General features: G+C 56.8%; 2 protein-coding genes across 2 annotated transcripts; both read left to right on the top strand.

Annotated features, from left to right (window-relative positions):
• The first annotated feature begins 446 nt into the window (after positions 1 to 446).
• On the top strand, positions 447 to 8,743 carry ECHS1 (enoyl-CoA hydratase, short chain 1). Its single transcript, XM_070470540.1, has 8 exons — positions 447 to 572; positions 1,655 to 1,852; positions 2,317 to 2,444; positions 3,266 to 3,365; positions 4,506 to 4,610; positions 5,056 to 5,175; positions 6,217 to 6,284; positions 7,792 to 8,743. Exons 1-8 carry the CDS (start codon positions 485 to 487, stop codon positions 7,855 to 7,857), a joined length of 873 nt encoding a protein of 290 aa, XP_070326641.1. The 5' UTR covers positions 447 to 484; the 3' UTR covers positions 7,858 to 8,743.
• A 6,289-nt stretch (positions 8,744 to 15,032) lies between these two features.
• On the top strand, positions 15,033 to 18,116 carry FUOM (fucose mutarotase). The gene is made up of 6 exons (XM_020880027.2): positions 15,033 to 15,163; positions 15,648 to 15,716; positions 16,649 to 16,719; positions 16,887 to 16,985; positions 17,508 to 17,581; positions 17,795 to 18,116. Exons 1-6 carry the CDS (start codon positions 15,079 to 15,081, stop codon positions 17,868 to 17,870), a joined length of 474 nt encoding a protein of 157 aa, XP_020735686.1. The 5' UTR covers positions 15,033 to 15,078; the 3' UTR covers positions 17,871 to 18,116.
• Positions 18,117 to 18,727: the final 611 nt, after the last annotated feature.

Raw genomic sequence — 18,727 nt, 5'->3', positions numbered from 1 at the left:
GGCTGCAGCCCACGGGGTCGCGAAGAGTGGGGCACGTCTGAAGCGACTCAGAAGCAGCAGCACCGCCTCTGAACAATTCCTCAGAGCTATCTGAGGGACAGTCTCCCCAGCTGCAGTCCTCATTTCGCCCCAAATAAAACTTAACTTGAAATTCTCACATTGTGCCTTTTGTTAGTCAACAGTTCCTACAGCTTGGGGCAGCACAGGCGGCAGAAGGACCAGAACCTGAACTCCAAACCCTTCGCCCAGCCCCGTGCCGCCTGCGCCCCTCCTCCTGGACCCTCCTTCTGCCCCCTCCTCTCTAAACCGCAGGCCCGTCGCCCCGCCCACTTCCGCCGCCTGGCGTGGTCTCGCGATACCTGCGTGGTCACGCGTCCCGGGCCGGTGGACGGGGCGGGCGCTGACTGGCGCGGCCGGGGGGCGGCTCCGCGGGGCGGGCCCTCCGCTCGGTCGGGCGGAGGGGACAGTCGTCCACGCGAGCGCCATGGCTGCCTTACGTGCCCTGCTGCCCCGCGTCCGCGCCCCGCTGCGGCCCTGGCTCTGCTGCCCGCTGCAGCGCTCCTTCGCCTCGAGTGAGTGCGGGGCCGCGGGGGCGGGCCGTGGTTGGGGTCGCAGGGCCTCTTCCAGGGCCGGGACCCCTGGGTCGCACCGCGCTCCTGCCGGGGAGCGTCCAGCCTGACTCCCCCGCCCAGCACCTCCTTCTTGAGCGCGCGGAGCCCTGGGATCACTAGCGTCTCGACCCCGGGTTCTCGGGGCTGAGTGCCAAGACCTCTGGCCACTTCAGCATTTGGTGTGAAACAGACTAAGAGGACGCGCGGTTCGCGCATCTGCAATTGGAAGGGGTCGCGCGTGCTGTCCTGTGGTGCCTCCTGCCCGGCCTCCCCAGATCCACTGCTTCTCCCTTCAGGTTCTGCCTGCCCCACCCCCAGCCAGCTGGGCACCCCCCTCCCCCCCCCGCCCCCCGCCCCTCCACCACCCCGTATTTCCCAGGAACTCTTGGCCACATCTCTGGGAACGAATCTCTACAGCCTCTTCCTTCACCTGTGTGTCCACTTGGCCGAGCTGTTAACTAGCGTTCATGTTACCTGAGTTCCTTTTGACCACCTGCTCCTACATCCTGGCCTGTACCCAGCAGTCTTTTTTGGTCTTGTATACGGGGTTTGGGGGATGCTGCCTACACATGGGTGATTTCAGTCACTCCCCAGCAAGCCCACCGGATAGGTACCCCGTTCAAGGAAACAGCTGCCTTGGTTAAGCTTTCCCCCCCGCCCCCGAGGTCATTCTGGCTCCCTGAGCAGGCTGCCCCTCCTAGGCAGTTGCCCGTTGCCTGTGTGCACTTCACCCAGTTGGCATCTGTTTAAAGAGGGAGTTTCCTCATTTCTTGTTTCTACAGGATCCCAGGCATCTCCAGCACAGGTTCTGGGAGATGGCAGCCAAGACATTCAGAAGGAAGGCCGCTGGTCATTGCTGGGGCTGTCTTAACTTGAGGAAACATTCCAACATCTGTGAAAGCAGAGAGCCCTGCGGTGTGAGCTGCAGCACCAGGGACTGAGCAGGGCCCTCAGGTGTCGGGGTCACCCTGTCCAGTGACGGAATACATCCCCCAGTTTGGTGCCTCTGTTAGTGGAAATCCCTCTTTGCCTTTTCTTCCCAGGTACAGCCTTTGAGTACATCATCACAGCAAAGAAGGGAAAGAACAGCAACGTGGGGTTGATCCAGCTGAACCGCCCCAAGGCCCTCAATGCTCTCTGCAATGGCCTGATCGCGGAGCTAAACCAGGCGCTGCAGACCTTCGAGGAAGACCCAGCCGTGGGGGCCATTGTCCTCACAGGCGGGGAGAAGGCATTTGCAGGTGAGCTGGGCAGCATGGTGGCCGGCTGCCAGGTATGTGATCACACCTGTGGCATGGCAGGCAGCCTTATACCTTCATGAAGGCATCAGGCAAGTTCTGCAGCTTGGGGATTTATTTACATAGGGTAGACCAAACCCTGAGCTGCTTGGAGGGGCCTCTCTGGTGTTTAGTGTTGAGCACGCTCTGCCAGCAGAATTAACCCACTCACAGGCAGGCAGGTCTCAGGTGAGAGGGACTAGTGAGTGAGCCCAGCTTTCTCTGAGTCCCCTCCTGGTCTGTCCTGTACACACCCCTCTGCGTTACTTCCGTCACCTCGTATCGCACGGTGTTGCACTGTGCCCCCAGCCCAGCCGTGTGTCCATGTGGCCTTTCCCCAAAGGCCCAGTGCTTACCCTTGGGACGCTCAGCAGCTGCCTGTTGATGTGGGACCTCTGGTAACTGGAACATCATTTCCCACCACCCAGCTGGAGCCGACATCAAGGAAATGCAGAGCCACACGTTCCAGGACTGTTACTCTGGAGGGTTTTTGAGCCACTGGGACCGACTCACGCGTGTCAAGAAGCCAATCATAGCTGCTGTCAATGGCTATGCCGTGAGTGTTCCCCCCACACCGCCTGCTTGCACTCAGAGCACCTGAAGGAACTGTATCTGTGCAGTAACACCAGTTTTTATTTGGAGGAAGCTGTGTCTCATTCTCAGTGATGCAAAAGAACCAAGACCTGTAAAGGGCGTTTAGCATCTGCTCTGTGGGAGGGGGTTCAGCTGTTGGCCTTTGGATTCCCCTGTTAGTAAAGCCCCCTAGTCTTCAGCGTGGTCCCTAAGACTCCCCAGGAGCTGCCTTCCCCGTCTGCAAGGTTAAGGGCACATGTGTTGGCTTTCGGTGCAGTTTTGCTGACTTTCCAACCTGCACTGCCTTATAAATTAACTCCTCCTGCTACTGTTGGAAGCTCTGGGTGCCCCGTTTGGTGCGTCCGGGTCTCCTGTAGGCACCTGGAAGGTTCAGAGGTTCTGGGGCTGGCCGTGGCCTGTACAGAAGTGAGAAGGACTTTTCAACTCACAGTTCCTTAGTAAAGCTTCCTTGGGGTGAGCAGGTCAGTGGGCAGAGTGTATTGGAACACAGCGACCTCTTAGTTCTCCCCTCTCTTGGCTGCCTTTGAGCTCCCTCAGCCGAGTGGAGTGGCCACAGCAGACACTGTAGGACATGCAAGGCCAAAAGCATTTGCTGTCTGGCCCTTGCCAGAAAGCTCAGCAGAATCAACTGTGTACGTAATTTATGGAAACAGTTACCTAACTTGCCACCTCTGTGTTGATGTCTACTGTACCCCAGACCGCGTTCCTTTTAATAGAAGATTTAAATGAGCAAATAGAGTGATTTTTAACTGGGGTCCTCTTGCGGTGCCTCTTGTTTTGCAGCTTGGTGGTGGCTGTGAACTTGCTATGATGTGTGACATCATTTATGCTGGAGAGAAAGCCCAGTTTGGGCAGCCGGAGATTCTAATAGGAACCATCCCAGGTAAAGGCTCTAGGGTCAGCTCTTCAAGTAATCGGCCCAGATCTGCCCTCTACCGGGCATCTGGGCTGTCTCAGTGTCAGACAGAAACAGTGAGGCTGTGTGTGAGCCTGGCTGCACTACCGTCCGCGTGGGGCGGGGCATGGGGGCCTGGAGCCCTGCCAGCTCCTCTGGGCAGGCCACACACTGGCTTCCGACCGCAGTGACTCTTGCTGCTGAGCCGCATCCATGGTGGGTCCTTGTAGGCCAGCAGCTCAGAGAAGAAAACATGGTGACCATGGGCCAGCGCTGAGGGCTGCCATTTCAGTGACCAGAGCGAGACCCGTGGCCTCAGCAGGTTCAGAGCAGGGAATCGCATCCGCCACGGGGAGGGTGACGGGAGCAGTGGGCCAACAGCGATGCCTCTGCCCCTCGGCCCACCTGACGAGAGCTACAGGCTGTGTCCCCACAGAGTCTCTACCCGGGTGTAGAGCCTGGAGTCCAGGGTCTCAGCCAGGCCAGGCAGTGAGCCACGTGGGGTCAGCTGGGGGTGACTGCCAGACTCTTCCTGTCCCAGTGCCCAAGGTCCCCACCACGTTGCGGTAGTGCCCGAGTCTGCTGGACCGTGGGTGCCTCCCTCAGGTGGCCGCTTGCCTCACCCTGGCAGCCCTGGGGTTCACTGTGGGCAGGTGAATGGGCAGACCAGTCTTTCCAGTCAGAGGCCGTTGAGTGGGTGGGAAGGGGAGCAGGGCCTGTGGAGGCGAAGTCCACGTGGGGCTAGACACCTGAAGATCCCAGGAGAGAGGAGCACGTCCCCAGGCCCGAGAGGCAGGAGCCTTGCCCACGTCCCAGTCCGGGAGCAGAGCCGATTGTGATAGGAGGCCGCCCCCAGCTGCCCTCCAGGGTGGGTCAGGTCAGGGTCTGCAAGCTCCACACATCCATCCAGAGTCTGACTTCTGCACGAGAGGCGCTGGTACAGGGGGCCCAGGGCACAAGGCAGGGACCTGAGTGTGGGAAGGAGGTTCCCTTGTGGTGTCTGGGTCCCCCAGTTCTGCCCACCCCCCAACCGTGCTGTAGGTCTTCAGGCCGTAGACACTTGCCAGCAGCGTGTCTGTGGCTTCTTGGCCACAGAGCGGCATACCCAGCAGCCCTCTGCCCCTGCAGGTGCAGGCGGCACCCAGAGACTGACCCGTGCCGTCGGAAAGTCACTGGCCATGGAGATGGTCCTCACTGGTGACCGGATCTCGGCCCAGGATGCCAAGCAAGCAGGTACAGGCTGGGGCCGCCCCGTGGAGTTGCCCCCTTGGGAAGCTGAGTGGAGAGGGGAGGGCCTCACCCAGGGACTCCCACAGTGATCAGCACAGAGCTTTCCAGCATCCTACAAGTCCAGGATACTCTCTGCCTGTGTCTGAAATACCACCATGCACAATGGAGTGACTCAAATGTCCTCCTGAATTAAAGACTAACAGTGAAACCATCCCACTTCTCAGAACCAACGTGAACAATGGGGGGTTTCCAAGACCCCCTGCAGGCAGGCCCTCTTCCAGCCCCTCAGTGGCCTTTGACTGTAAGCCCCAAGACCTCCGCAGCAAAGGGGGGCGGCCCCACCAGGGGACACTGTGGATCCTTTCCAGTGTCTCTGTTGGAGGCCCATGCTGTGACAGAGAACTAGAACCAGCTGTTTCCACGTGTTTTTTACCTTTTTGTGTTGTAGGTCTTGTAAGCAAAATTTTTCCTGTTGAGACAGTGGTCGAAGAAGCCATCCAATGTGCAGAAAAAATTGCCAGCAACTCTAAAATTGTAACAGCAATGGCCAAAGAATCAGTGAACGCAGGTAGGGAAGAGGGTGGAGAGGCTGCACAGGAGTAGTTGCGAGGCTTGATAATTTGGGGTCTGAATTGTGCATCTTAATTAATCTGGACAAAAATTGTTAGATTTCTCAGTATTTCGATTTTGGCTCTTCGTAGCATTCTAGTTTCTAGTTGCTTGCTCACAAATTCTGTTGAACTGGTCTGAGCTCCCCTTGGAAGCAGGACCTGAGAACTGGGCCAGCCTGGGGGCCAGTGCTGGCGAGCAGAGGCAGCCCAGGAGGGTCCCCTGCAGAACCTGGGAGGAGGAGGTTCCCCTCTGCCGCAGCCACTCCTGACCGTCCGGGGGTGAGCCGGGGGCGGTTCCGCCCTGCCAGCTGTGGGTCTGGGCTCGGTGGCCACTCTTGGCCAGCAGAGCAGCTCTGACCGCCCCTCTTGAGAACCGCTTGGGTGTTAACATGGCGATTTCGTCTCAGCGTGGAGCGAGGCTGCCCCTTTGCTGGTCCCGCCTGTGAGGGCAGGGAGTGGCCCTGGAGGGCCGTGCTGCCCCGACCCTGCCTCTGCTCCCCGGGCTCAGCCTTCAGTGCGTGGAGTGTGTAGGGCGGGGGTGCGCAGCGAGGCCCGGGGCGCCTGTCATCACCTGGCGCTGGTCACAGGGCCTGGCTGCCGGGGCTGCCGCGGAAGCTTCCACGAGCCTCGCGCCCCCTCGCCTCTGCTGCAGACGTACCTGGGCCTCGCTCCTTTCTGCCCACAGCTCCATTTTCAGTGTCGTCCTTTGTCGTGCTTCTAGAGTCCGCGTTCTGGGCTTCCTCAGCCCCCTCTTGACTGGACAGCTTTTTCCATCCCGCCTTCCACGCCGGTCACGCCGGCCCCCACGCAGGCCCACGGAGCCCGGGAGCAGCTGCTCACTGGGCCGCGGCCGGGGCGACGCCTGGCGAGGGAGGCTGCGCTTCAGTCCCACGACATCGAAGCGCGCGTCGGTCCCTGGGCCGCTTCCTGCCTCTGCAAGAAGTTCCACGCTGCCACGTCTGTGCCTCAGCTCCTCACCACAGGGTCTTCTTTTTCAGCTTTCGAAATGACATTAGCAGAGGGCGTTAAATTGGAGAAGAAGCTCTTCTACTCAACTTTCGCCACCGTGAGTAGCCTCATTCACTTGGGGAATCACAGCCGTGGAAGTTCTGGAATTTGGTTGTAGATTTTATCACCGTTTCTCTCTGGTCAGAACTCATAGCCTCCCTGTAGCTGGGCAGTGATGTTTGCAAATAAATGGGGCTTCCCTGGTGGCTCAGACCGTAAAGAATCCGCCTGCAGTGCGGGAGACCTGACTTCAATCCCTGGGTCGGGAAGATCCCCTGGAGGAGGGCATGGCAACCCACTCCAGCATTCTTGCCTGGAGAATCTCAAGGACAGAGGAGCCTGGCAGGCTATAGTCCACGGGGTCACACAGAGCCAGACACGACTGAGCAAATAGCACACAGCACAGTGTGTGGAAGTTCAAAAGTACAAAACTTTTACAGTTATTTCTTATTACAAAAGATCTTAGGAACTGCACACTTAAATAGCAGTTCCTGTATTTAAAAGGCAATCTATTTACCCATAACTTTCCTAGATCGTTCCAGTTACTTGGAATGGGGATCAAGTGTATTTTAACACTGTAATTTGAAGCCTTGGCACATTATTTTCCAGGGTATCTGCCAGTAACTTGAAGGAAGTCATTCTTGTAATAGTCACTAAAATTCATTTCTTACTATCAGGAAGTCATATATAGGTGTTTCATAAAAGATTAAAATGACTTTGGTTCTTGAGGAAGTGCAGATATGTGTGTGTACATGTGTATGTGCACATGTGAGTGCATGTGTGTGGTATGGGTGCATCTGTGTGTGAGTGCATGCGTGTACTATGAGTGCATTGTGTGCATATGTGCATGAGTACATGCCGGTGTGCACTTATGTGTGAGTGTATGCATGTGGTATGAGTACTCATGTGTTGTGAGTGCATGTGTGTGCTGTGAGTGCATGTGGTGTGAGTACATGCATGTGGTGTGTGTGCATGTGTGAGTACGTGCCTGTGTGCACTTATGTGTGAGTGCATGCATGTGGTATGAGTGTATTCGTGTGTTGTGAGTGCATGCGTGTGGTATGAGTGCATGTGTGAGTATTGCATGTGTACACTTGTGTGTGAATGCGTGCATGTGGTGTGAGTGTTCGTGTGTTGCAAGTACGTATGTGTGTGTGCATGTGTGTCAGTGCGTGTGTGAGGAAGGAGGGCCGAGGTGGAGCCTTTCCTTGTGTCCTGCTTCCTAACCCTCAGGACACCACCTGACACAGGTCACACTAGATCAGGTTATGATTTGGTGAATGAGTACATGCACCTGAGGTTCTCTGTAGATGAGGGTTTATTTCACTCGAAGGTTAGTGGATGACAGAATGACCGTCACCACGGCAGGGCAGGGGTGTTTACTCTGAAAATACCCATTTCCGGGCCCACCCTCGCTGGTCAGGGAGTTGGGTCATTCACCCTTGAGGTGATCCCACCACAGAACCCGTGGGTGTGGACGGCTGAGGGTGGGAGGAGCCAGCAGGCAGTGAGCAGGCCTGGCCTTGGGAAGAGCCTCCGTCCACCGCTGCTTCTCCTCCCCACAGGAAGACCGGAAGGAAGGGATGGCCGCATTTGTGGAGAAGAGAAAGGCCAACTTCAAAGACCAGTGACAGCCGGCCGCCTCTGCCTCGGCCCCCTTTCTAGGAGGACAAGCAGCTTCAGAAGCTGATCAACGCTTCTGTCTCGTGCGCAGTGTCGGTGACACATGGCTTCTCTCGGGGTCTGTGGGGTCTGCAGGGTGGTGTGGGCTCCCAGCCTGCTGGGGGGCAGATGGCCTTCACCCAGTGATCACAGGGCCCCCGCCTGGCCACTGTGTCATTTGCAGCGGTGGATGTGGCCACTCAGAGTGAAGGCCTTGCTGCTGGGTCTCTAAAGGGACATGCTCTTGACTGACAGACTTCAGGTCACATTAGGCATTTTTTTGGTTATTTCTATTCTTGAGAGTTCTATCACTTTTAAACACTTTTGTCTGTCATTCTAAGCAACAACATTCAAACAGAACAAAGTCCGCGAAGTGCTCCCATCCTCGTCCGAGGGTGACTTCTGTTCACAGCTTCATGGCTCTTAGGATTTTCTGTGCCCACGCGCTCAACGTGTGAAACTCGGTTTTCTTTGTATGAAAATGGTTCTCCACATTTCTGCTTCTTTCGCACAGATGCACCCTGTTCTTCATGACTGTGATTCTTTTTCACTGTAGAATAGATAACAGAAAACTTGCTGTTTTATCCACTTTTGGATGTACCTAGCAGCCGTGCCTTCACAGTGTTTTCATCTATCTCCATGCGGTTTCATCGCCCCAGGCAGAAACTACGCTTCAACATTAAGTCCCTACCTGGCCCCCCGCCCCCGGGTCCTGGGGTCCTTTATTCCACTTTCTATCTGTTGCTAAGTTGAATGTAATATTTCCAAAGTCCACCCAGGTTGTAACAGTGACAACTTAACGTGACAACAGCCACTTTTCGTGGCTGAATACGATTCCTACTTGAGTTCTTTTCAGTGGCCCTGAAGTGTTTCATGACGTGTGTGCATTGTGATCTGCTTACTCAAGTGGCTCAGGATGTCGAGAGCATGTCCAAGTTCCTGTGTCAGAGCCGTTGTGACGACAGCGCAACAAACATTCTCTGCGTGAACCCTTGCACTTCAGCTCAAGCGTGTCTGTGAGGGTCGTGTCGTGTAATAGAACCCCTGCCTCCTCTCCGGCCCTCCTCGCAGTACATGCAGCAGGCAGGCTGGCGTGCAGCCTCGTCCCCCTTGGTCGCAGAGCAGCTCTCATGGGGCCTCGCCCCCAGCTGTGCAGATAGGACCAGAGCACCAGGGCGAGTCGTTGAAGGTGCTGGAAAATGGGGTCACCCTCGCGGAGGAAGTGGGTGCAAAGGGACCGTGAGATCAGTCTCCCCTGGGGTCGGAAGGCCGGGCCTGGCCGGGCAGTCCTCACCGTGGCAGATGTGGGCACCCACGTGCTAAAGCTGTGTAACCAGGGTTTGTGCAAGTGACGCACCGTCTAGAATGACCCAACAGAGGTATCTGCAGGGGGTAACCTTCCCACTGAGGAAGGAAATGCATTAGTTTAATTTTCCACACACGGTCAGGGCGCGTCATAATTGATTCCAAGTGGGACTACACTGGTGGTCCAGTGACTGACACTGAGCTTCCAGTGCCGGGGGTCTGAGTTCAGCCCCTGATCGGACAACTAGATCCCACATGCTACAACTGAAATAAAAAGGCTCCAGAGAAGATCCTGCAAGCCATACCTGAGACCCAGCACAGCCAAATAAGTAATCGATTTGATTCAGACTGATGGAACCCTGAGTGCTGGGGGCCAGTTGGAAGGAGCCCGTTTGAGGCCCACAGGCACCCTTGTCCTATGTCCTAGTGGCTCAGCTGGAAGCTGAGGAAGGGCTGGACGTGGAGCCCACACGTTGAGTCTGTCTGTGTCTCAAAGGTCTGCACCCACACAGTTGTTTGGGTTTCAGAACATGGCAGGGATGGGTCTACCCTCAGGCCCAGGAAACAGAACCTTCTCTTTGGGTTGTGTGCTAGCCCTGGGCTTGGGAGTGACGGGACTGACCATGTGTGGCCACGTCTTTGCTGTGGGCAAGAGGGCAGAGGGCAGGGACCCCAAGCCCTGAGAGCCCTCGCTCCCTCTGGAGTTAATTGACCTCCCGCCCCATGCTGGTTTGGGGTTGTGATTGGCTTTTGAAGCTGAGAACTTTCCTTCTCATCTATCCATAAACTTGACTTTTCCCTCCTATATTTCTACTAAAAAAAATAAGCTTCAGGGAATGTTAACTAGTAGTCTCTCCACTCGGACTTTGGAGTACCCTGCTCCTGCCGGGTGCAGTCGGCAGCTGTGGGTGGCTGGTGTGCGGGCCCTGCCGGCCACCTCCCTGGCAGCTGTGACCACCAAGGCTCCCCAGGGACGAGCAGTGGCTGTGGGCCGCCTGTTGGCTTCAGGTCTTGTGCCTCTTTCACATACAGTACTTCCCTGGAACCTGCCATTCCTCTGGACATGTCACCACAGCCAGGGCTGAGGTCCACTGAGGGATGAGGTGGAAGGGGCAGGGTCCCCAGGGGAGAGAGCCTGGCCTGTCCAGGCTCTGAGTTGGACTTTCCTGCAGGGCCAGCAGCAGTAAGTCCTCAAGTGAGCAAGGCAGCCCTGTAAGGAGGGGCCCGAGCATGGAAGGCTGAGAGCTGGCTGGCCTAAGCAAAAGCCAGTCTGCAGGGCAGTGAGGTTAGGTGCTGGGTTCTAAAGCAAGGGTATGACCCAGCTGATACAGGCATGGGCATCTGAACTGGGGTCTGCCCTCTATCCTAAGTGCATGGATTGGGGGCCGGGGGGTGGGTAGGGATGGAGCAGACACAGAGTGGAAGGCCAAGGGTGGTGTAGCAGGACTTTTGTTGACATCTCGGCTGGGCACAGGAGCCACCTACATTAGTTAGCTGCTGCTGCGTAACAAATTATCCCCAAATTTATTTGATTTTAGCACCAAAGCAAGTGTTCTGAAGAGAGAAACCATACTGCCTTTTATGACATGCCCCCAGAAGCCAGGCAGCAGCTTGTAGAGCATATTCTATTGGAGGCAGTCACAGAGGTTCACCTGGTTCAAGAAAGGAGACAGACCCAGTTCTCAGGGGAGGCACGTCACATACGGCATGGTGGTGGTACTGCAATTTGGGGAAGACAATCATAGCTGTCCACTAAAAAGAATGCACAACCTAAAAGTTGAGAATTAGGCTTTATTCAGCAGACTTGCTGAAGACTTCAGCCCTGGATACGGCCTCTCAGAGAGCTCTGAGGGACCTGTTCCACAGAGCTGAGGGGGTGTAAGTAGATCGGGCAGGGGGTCCCCAGAGAAAGAAGCAGGAATGGCTTTCTTGACTGATACCATGTTCAGTTCAGTTCAGTCGCACAGCCGTGTCTGACTCTTTGTGACCCTGTGGCCTGCAGCACACCATGCTTCCCTGTGCACCACCAAACCAAGTTTTCTCAAACTCGTGTCCATTGAGTCGGTGATGCCATCCAACCGTCTCATCCTCTGTCCCCTTCTCCTGCCTTCACTCTTTCCCAGCATCAGGGTCTTTTCCAGGTGGCCAAAGGCTTGGAGCTTCAGTTTCAGCATCAGTCCTTCCAGTGAACATTCAGGACTCATTTCCTTTACGATTGAATAATCTGATCTCCTTGCAGTCCAAGGAACTCTCAAGAGTCTTCTCTAACACCACAGTTCAAAAGCATCAATTCTTCAGTGCTCAGCTTTCTTTATGGTCCAGCTCACATCCATACATGACTACTGAAAAAACCATAGCTTTGACTATAAAGACCTTTGTCAGTAAAGTAATGTCTCTGCTTTTTAATATGCTGTCTAGGTTTGTCATGGTTTTTCTTCCATGTAGTAAGCATCTTTTAATTTCATGGCTGCAGTCAAATCTACAGTGATTTTGGAGCCCAAGAATATGAAGTCTCTCACTGTTTCCATTGTTTCCGCATCTATTTGCCATAAGTGGTGGGATCAGATGCCGTGATCTTCATTTTCTGAATGTTGAGTTTTAAGCTAGATTTTTCACTCTCACTTTCATCAAGAGGCCCTTTAGTTCCTCTTTCTGTCATAAGAGTGGTGTCGTCTGCATATCTGAGGTTATTGATATTTCTCCTGACAGTCTTGATTCCAGCTTGTGCTTCATTCAGCTCTGCATTTCGCCTGATGTACTGTGTGTATAAGTTAAATAAGCTAAATGACAATATATAGCCTTGACATACTCCTTTCCCAATTTGGAACCAGTCTGTTGTTCCCTGTCTGGTTCTAACTGTTGCTTCTTGACCTTCATAAAGATTTCTCAGGAGGCAAGTAAGGTGGTCTGGTATTTCCATCTCTTGAAGAATTTTCCACAGTTTGTTGTGACCTACACAGTCAAAGGTTTTGGTGTAGTCAATAAAGCAGAAGTAGATGTTTTTCTGGAACTTTCTTGCTTTTTCTAAGATCCAATGGATGTTGACAATTAGATCTCTGGTTCCTCTGCCTTTTCTAAATCCAACTTGTACATCTGGAAGTTCTCAGTTCACATAATGTTGAAGCCCAGCTTGGAGGATTTTGAGCATGACCTTGCTAGCATGTAAAATGAGTGCAATTGTGCGGTAGTTTGAACCTTCTTTAGCATTGCCTTTCTTTGGGATTGGAATAAAAACTGACCTTTTCATGTCCTGTGGCCACTACTGAGTTTTCCAAATTTGTTGGCATATTGAGTGCAGCACTTTCACAGCATAAGAGACATTCTTGACATAAGACAACCCATTTTGGTCTAAATCATTTTGTGATCTAAACCTGGTCATGGTGCTTGCCCTTGAACAGGTCTCAGTCAGTAATCAGTGATCTTAAAGGGACAGAGGAATGCAGGGACAAAGCAGAGTCCTAGTTCTTCTCAAGGGATAAACATAATAATACACTTTGAATTCTGCAGGAACTAAGGCTCCCACCCAGGTGGAGGGTGGGCTGATGATGTTGACCCTCCTGACTTAAGACAACAAAGACTTGGACTCTGTCAACCTGATCTTTTCTCCAGTTCTATGTTGAATTCTCTGCTCAAACCCCTCTGGTGGTGCCCTTAGCTTAAAACTTCCCCAGTTTTGCTAGTGGGGAGACAGTGCTTTGGGAAAGATCCCTTTTGTTTTCCTTACTTGCTGTGAGTGATAATTCTTTCTTTTCATCATCTTTGCCAGCTTGGTTGTGTCTTTTGGTTTGACACTCACTGAGAGGCGAACCCAGTTTTCAGGTCACAGGAGGAGCCAGTATATATAAGAGTTTTTGCAAACAAAACAAAAAACCAGGTAGTTGGAACAGCAAAAGATTATTGCTAAGTAAAGAAAACCAGACATCTTAAGTTAATGAATTTAGCGCCTATGTATGGGCAGATGCCAGCGTTTGGGCTCCTTATAATCATGCCTTTAATATGCATCTCAGCTATCTAGGGCCAGGATCATTTTTTCTTCTTCATAGTAAATCCCCTCAGGGTGCAACGCAGGTGCAGCTGCAGTGGCTGAAGGCTTGGTGGCCTCAATATCCTTTGTTTAATGACATGGTGTGCATGCGTGCTAAGTCATTTCAGTCATGTCTGACTGTTTGCACCCCTATGGACTGTACCCCGCCAGCCTCCTCTGTGCCTGGGATTCTCCAGACAAGAATGCTGGAGTGGGTTGCCATGCCCTCCTCCAGGGGATCCTCCCAACCCAGAGATCAAACCCTCGTCTCTTATGTCTTCTGCATTGGCAGGCAGGTTCTTTACCACTAGGGCCACCTGGGAACATGGCAGGGACATTCTCTGTCCACACACAACAGCCAAGATCAGGTCCGAGGACCACAATCCTGACTCAGCCCTGGAGGCTGAGAGGCTCCAGCCTCCCCTTTGGGGTGATGGGCGTCTTCTCCCAGCCTCCGAGTGTGGTGCACAGGAGGTGGTGACACCCTGCACAGGGAAGCGGTGTGGTAGGTGGTCCCAGCTCTGAAGGGCTGAACCCGAAGGTGTTAACCCAGAGCTGGCATCCGGGATTCTGGGCCAAAGGGTGGAGTCCGAGAACTACTCTCCAGAGCTGGGGTGCTGGCCCCAAGCTGGGTCCCAGACGGGTCTCAGCAGGCTGACCTGGGAGACAGGGGAGGGGTGCGCTCTGCACCGCTGCTTGGGAGGAGGTCACCCCCCACCTGCTCTCAGGGTCTTTCCAGTGTGAAGGCGTTGGCTGAAGAAGTCACCCTGTACCGCCACCCACTCCTCCCCACCCCAGGGCATCAGGGAGGTGGGGGCAAGTCAGCAAGGCCTGGGGGCAGAACAGAGGCCTGGAGCAAGGAAGGCACTGGGATCTCCGACCAAAAACACATGGGTTCCCGGTGCTGGATCCAGCGGGGTGCCAAAGCCCTGAAAGCCCGCGGCTGCTGGTGAAGAGGAAAAGCTAAAATTTTACATAACCTCCTGCTCATTCTGCTTCCCTAACTCAGCTTACTCCTTGTAAAGTCTGGATCACCTAGTCTCAAACTGGGGACTCAGAATACTAGGAACTGGAGCTTATCTCACTCACCCTTGTCCTGCTCTTTGCAGTTGCCCAGCCCCTGCGAACCTGCTTAATCATGCCTGTCGGTGTAAAGGTCAGACATCTCCTTCCCTGTCTTAACTCGTGTTCCCTTAGTTTAAACCAGCCTATAACAGCTAGTGTTGACCACTATCAAGTGGGAAAAGAAAAGTGAAAGTCACTCAGTCCTGTCTGACTCTTCGCAAATATACAATCCATGGAATTCTCCAGGCCAGAAAATTGGAGTGGGTAGCTTTTCCCTTTCGCCAGGGGATCTTCCCAACCCAGGGATCGAACCCAGGTCTCCCATATTGCAGGGGGATTCTTCACCAGCTGAGCCACAAGGGAAGCCCAAGAATACTGGAGTGGGTAGCCTATCCCTTCTCCAGCGGATCTTTCCAACCCAGGGATCAACCGGGTTCTCCCGCATTGCAGGTGGATTCTTTACCAACTGAGCTATGAGAGAAGCCCACTATAAGTCCACTAAAGTCTGTCTCTAAAAACTCTGTAACCCCTTTGTTCGGGGATTAGTGCTTGGAGTGCTAACTCCTCTGGGCCCCCTGATAGAATAAATCTGAGTTCTCCAACTCTCCAAGTGTGGTGCTTGCTTTCTCTAGTACTGGTTCCGGCAACACTGGGATGGACTGACGTCCACCTCTCCCCAAACAACCCCGTAATCCCCAGCGCTTGGCTGGGCCCCCGCCCCCCTGTCGCCCCGCCCCTCAGACAGCCCCGCCCCGCGCAGCCACGTCCCCCGGCCGCTAGCCCCCCGCCCACGACCATGGTGGTGCTCAAGGGCGTCCCGGCGCTCCTGTCCCCGGAGCTCCTCTTCGCCCTGGCGAGAATGGGGCACGGAGATGAGATCGGTGAGCGCGGGGTCCGAGCCTCCGGGAGAGCCGGCCCAGCGGGCCGCAGGCGGGCAGGGCGCCGGGCCTGGGCGGGGGTGGGCAGGGGTTCCTTCTCCAGCCCGGCGTCCGGGCTGAGCGGCCCCGCGCACGCCCCGCCGCAGCCCTGCGCGCGGCCCCCGCTTCAGCCCCGTCCCCTGCCGGCCCTCGGGCCCGCACCGCCGGCGCCCGGGCTGGCCTGGGACGTGTGCGTCGGTCTCTCTTCCTGAGACTGCGGCCGCGCGGCCGGAGCCCGCCCAGCCTTCGGCGACCCCTCAGGTTCTCGGGCGCGGGGGCTCCGGTCCCTCGCGCTCACAGACCCGGGCGGGGCGGGGCGAGTCCTCAGGCGTCGGCCCTGCGGCTCCGGGTCTGTGCCGCCCCCCCCCCCCCCCCCCCCCCCCCCGCCACGCGGCGCGAGGGACGTGGGCCGACCCAGCGCTGATGTCTGGCCGTGCTGGCCCTCCAGTTCTTGCAGACGTGAACTTCCCCAGCAGCTCCATCTGCAGAGGCGGCCCGGAGGAGATCCGCGCCGACGGTGAGCCCCGCCTGCAGCAGGGTGGGTGGGAGGGGCCGCTGGGCTCTGCTCCCGCTCCCACCAAGCCCGCAGGCACTGCCCCAGGGACCCAGGAAGTCTCAGCGCCAGTTCCTCCCCTCAGCCCCCGCCCCTAGACGGGACCCTGGGCCTCCTGCGCCATCTCACGCAGCAGTTGGTGGCCTCTTACGTGTGGGAAAACAGGCCAACCGAGCAGTGGTGCCCAGCCCAGGCCAGCCGCTCAGCCTCGGCTCTGCTACAGAATCCCAGCGCTGGTGATCTGGCCCCAAATGTTCCAGGTGTCCTGCTCACACTCACAAGCCTCTAAAGACCTTCTAACCCTCATGGGCGGCGGGTGCGGACGGGTCCCAGGTCCCGGAAGGGGACAGTGGGAGGTGAGGCTGGGGGGCGGGCCCTGGAGCCAGGTCCTGGAGGGGACACCTAAGAGAGAGGTTAGCAGTCCTGAGGGTAACAGCGGTGGGCTGGGCTCGGCTGTGCCTGGCTGCTTCCCACCCCCAGCCATGTTCTGAGGGTGGGATGGTCCTTTCTTTTCATGGGCTTCTGTATTTCCCAGTTTTGTACATGAACACACATTAGTTTAACAATCAGAAACCAACTTTCAGGAGAGCAGGGGGCTTTGGAGCCAAGCGGGGCAGGTCTGAGGGCAGCCAAGAGAGGCCTCTTCCCAGACCCCACTGTCGTCTCAGGGGGTCATCTCCAGGGCCTCCTGGGATCAAGAAGGTGGCCTGGCTGCCCCTCCTGGTGGACACGTGTTTGGGGTCCCCGCCAACGGCCTGTGTGGGAGAGTGGAGGTGGCGTGGGCAGGGCCAGACAGACGGGGGCTGTGGCTCCAGCGGGGAGACTCGGTGTGACCTCGGTAAGTGTCCGCAGGTGGGCAGCTCCAGCCGGTGTCTGAGGCCGCCCTCTGCCCCCAGGCCTGGGCGTCCCCCAGCTCCTGGAGGCTGTGCTGCAGCTGCTGCCCCTGGACACCTACGTGGAGAGCCCGGTAAGGCTGCTCCCCGCCTCGGCTCACCTTCTGCCAGATCATGGGTGACCACTTGCCCTGATGGGGTGGGGAGGACGTGTGTTCCCGAGGTCCTGAACCGACCAGGGGAGCCCTGGGGCGCCCAGGGCAAGGTGGGTGGCCACAGAGCCGAGCCTCTCCATCCCTAGGCTATGGTCATGGAGCTGATGCCCAGCGACAGGAAGAGGGGCCTGCTGACCCCAGTGTGGACGAGCTACCAGTCCATCCTCGCCAAGGCTGGCTATGAGGTGAGCCTGAGATCCCCACCAGGAAAGGGCTCAGGGACCCTCTGTGCCTTGGAGGCCCAGGAAAAGTGAAAGATGGCCCCGAAACTCTGCACCACTGTTATGCGAGTTCCTGCCCTGGCCAACCCCCTCCTTGCCGGGACCCTCATCTGTCTCTGCCTGGGGGTCCTCACACACCCCAGCCTGGGGACAGCAGGGTACCCCTGGCTCCCACCTGTGGCCAGAGGCCGGGCCCGAGGCTGCCTGTCACCCCTGTCCTGCAAAGGGTCGGGCGGGTCTTGGGTGGGACTTTCCTGAAGAGAGGACCCGGGGCTCCTGGTCCATACAGTGGCCCCCAGCCCCACCTACCACCCTGGGTGCAGCTCAGGTGATTCAAGGGCCCCAGGCAGGTGGCCACCACAGCCCCCTGTGTCCCTGCCTGCCCAGCCCGCACAGATCAGAAGGCCAGTGTCCTTGGGGCCCCGGCCTGGAGACTCTCCTGTTGCCGCCAGGCCTGGGCTTCAACCCTCCTGCTTTGCCTTCCAGGGCTCCCTGGGGATGGTGGAGAGGTTTGCGTTTTATGAGCGGGCGAAAAAGGCTTTTGCTGTTGTGGCAACTGGGTGAGTTCTGGCTAGGTCCAGTGGGTCACACTATGTCTGCCGAGCAGGGTCCCTACCCCTCCCCACTCCAGAGCTCTCTCCACCCTCCACGCAGCCCCTGCCCTGGGACTAAGCGGCCCACAGGGAATGAGAGCGCCGAGGGGTTTGCTGGGTATGCCCGGGCAGCCGGGTCCTCTGCATCCCCGCCCGGCACTCAGCCTGCTGCTTGTGCAGGGAGACAGCCCTCTACGGAAACCTCATCCTCAAGAAGGGGGTGCTGGCTCCCGAAGACCTGTGCCAGGCCTGTTGAAGCCCACCGCCCAGAGAGGAATCTACACCCCCGAGCCTGCCGAGGCCACCAGCAGACACGTCCGTCGGTGGCCAGATGAGCCAGCCTGGCCCTCCCCAGCAGCACCCAAAGCTCGCCGCGCCAGGTCCTGCATGGGTCTCTGCTGACCAGGGCCAGGACTGTCCCGTTTATGACAGTGATGCAAAAGTGAGATGGCGGGCCCAACGCTGGGCCCAAAGCTTTAAACAGTAGCTCTTTCCTAACTCACAGTGGCCTGTTTGTTGCTGAGTGCAAGGAGGCTGTTGGCTCCCCAGAGAGCAGAGCCCCACCCGCTCTTGGTGAATCCTCAGGGGGGAGGTAAGGCCTTCCTCCTCCCACTAGGTTTGGGTCACCTGGCTTGGCAAGTCCCTGGATGTGGAACCAGAGTGCACACAGGTCGAGAAAGACCCGTGAGTGGGGGTGAGCACACAGGGGGCCTGGGCCGGGCCCTGGGGGTCTGGGTGGGGGTCCTTGGTCATTCAGCACAGGGCAGGTGGAGGGGGTGCACCAAGCCGCCCGGGCAGCCCTGAGCAGGGTGTGGGCTTGCTCGAGCCCCGCCCCGCTGCAAGCACTGAGGCGGTCCTTGAAGAGGGGGCTGGGGCCATTCCTTCAGCCCCAAAGGCAGGAGGGAAGATGTCAGGGGCTGGCCCGGAAGCTCTGGGGACCGACCAGACCGTCAGCTGGGGGAGGGGCACTGCTGTGTTCCCTCAGGTGGTTAGGCACCTACTGAATGTGTACACACAAGCCTGAGTGCGTCTGGGAATGGCTGGGGTGGTGGTAGAGGACAGGGGGATGCCCCACGCCCAGGTGAAGGGGGCCCGTGAGGCTGCAATGGCATC

This window comes from Odocoileus virginianus, chromosome 7 (genome assembly GCF_023699985.2).
Source record: "Odocoileus virginianus isolate 20LAN1187 ecotype Illinois chromosome 7, Ovbor_1.2, whole genome shotgun sequence".
NCBI lineage: Eukaryota > Metazoa > Chordata > Mammalia > Artiodactyla > Cervidae > Odocoileus > Odocoileus virginianus.
Note: the sequence above shows the minus strand (reverse complement) of the source record. Positions and strands in the feature narration are given on the sequence as shown.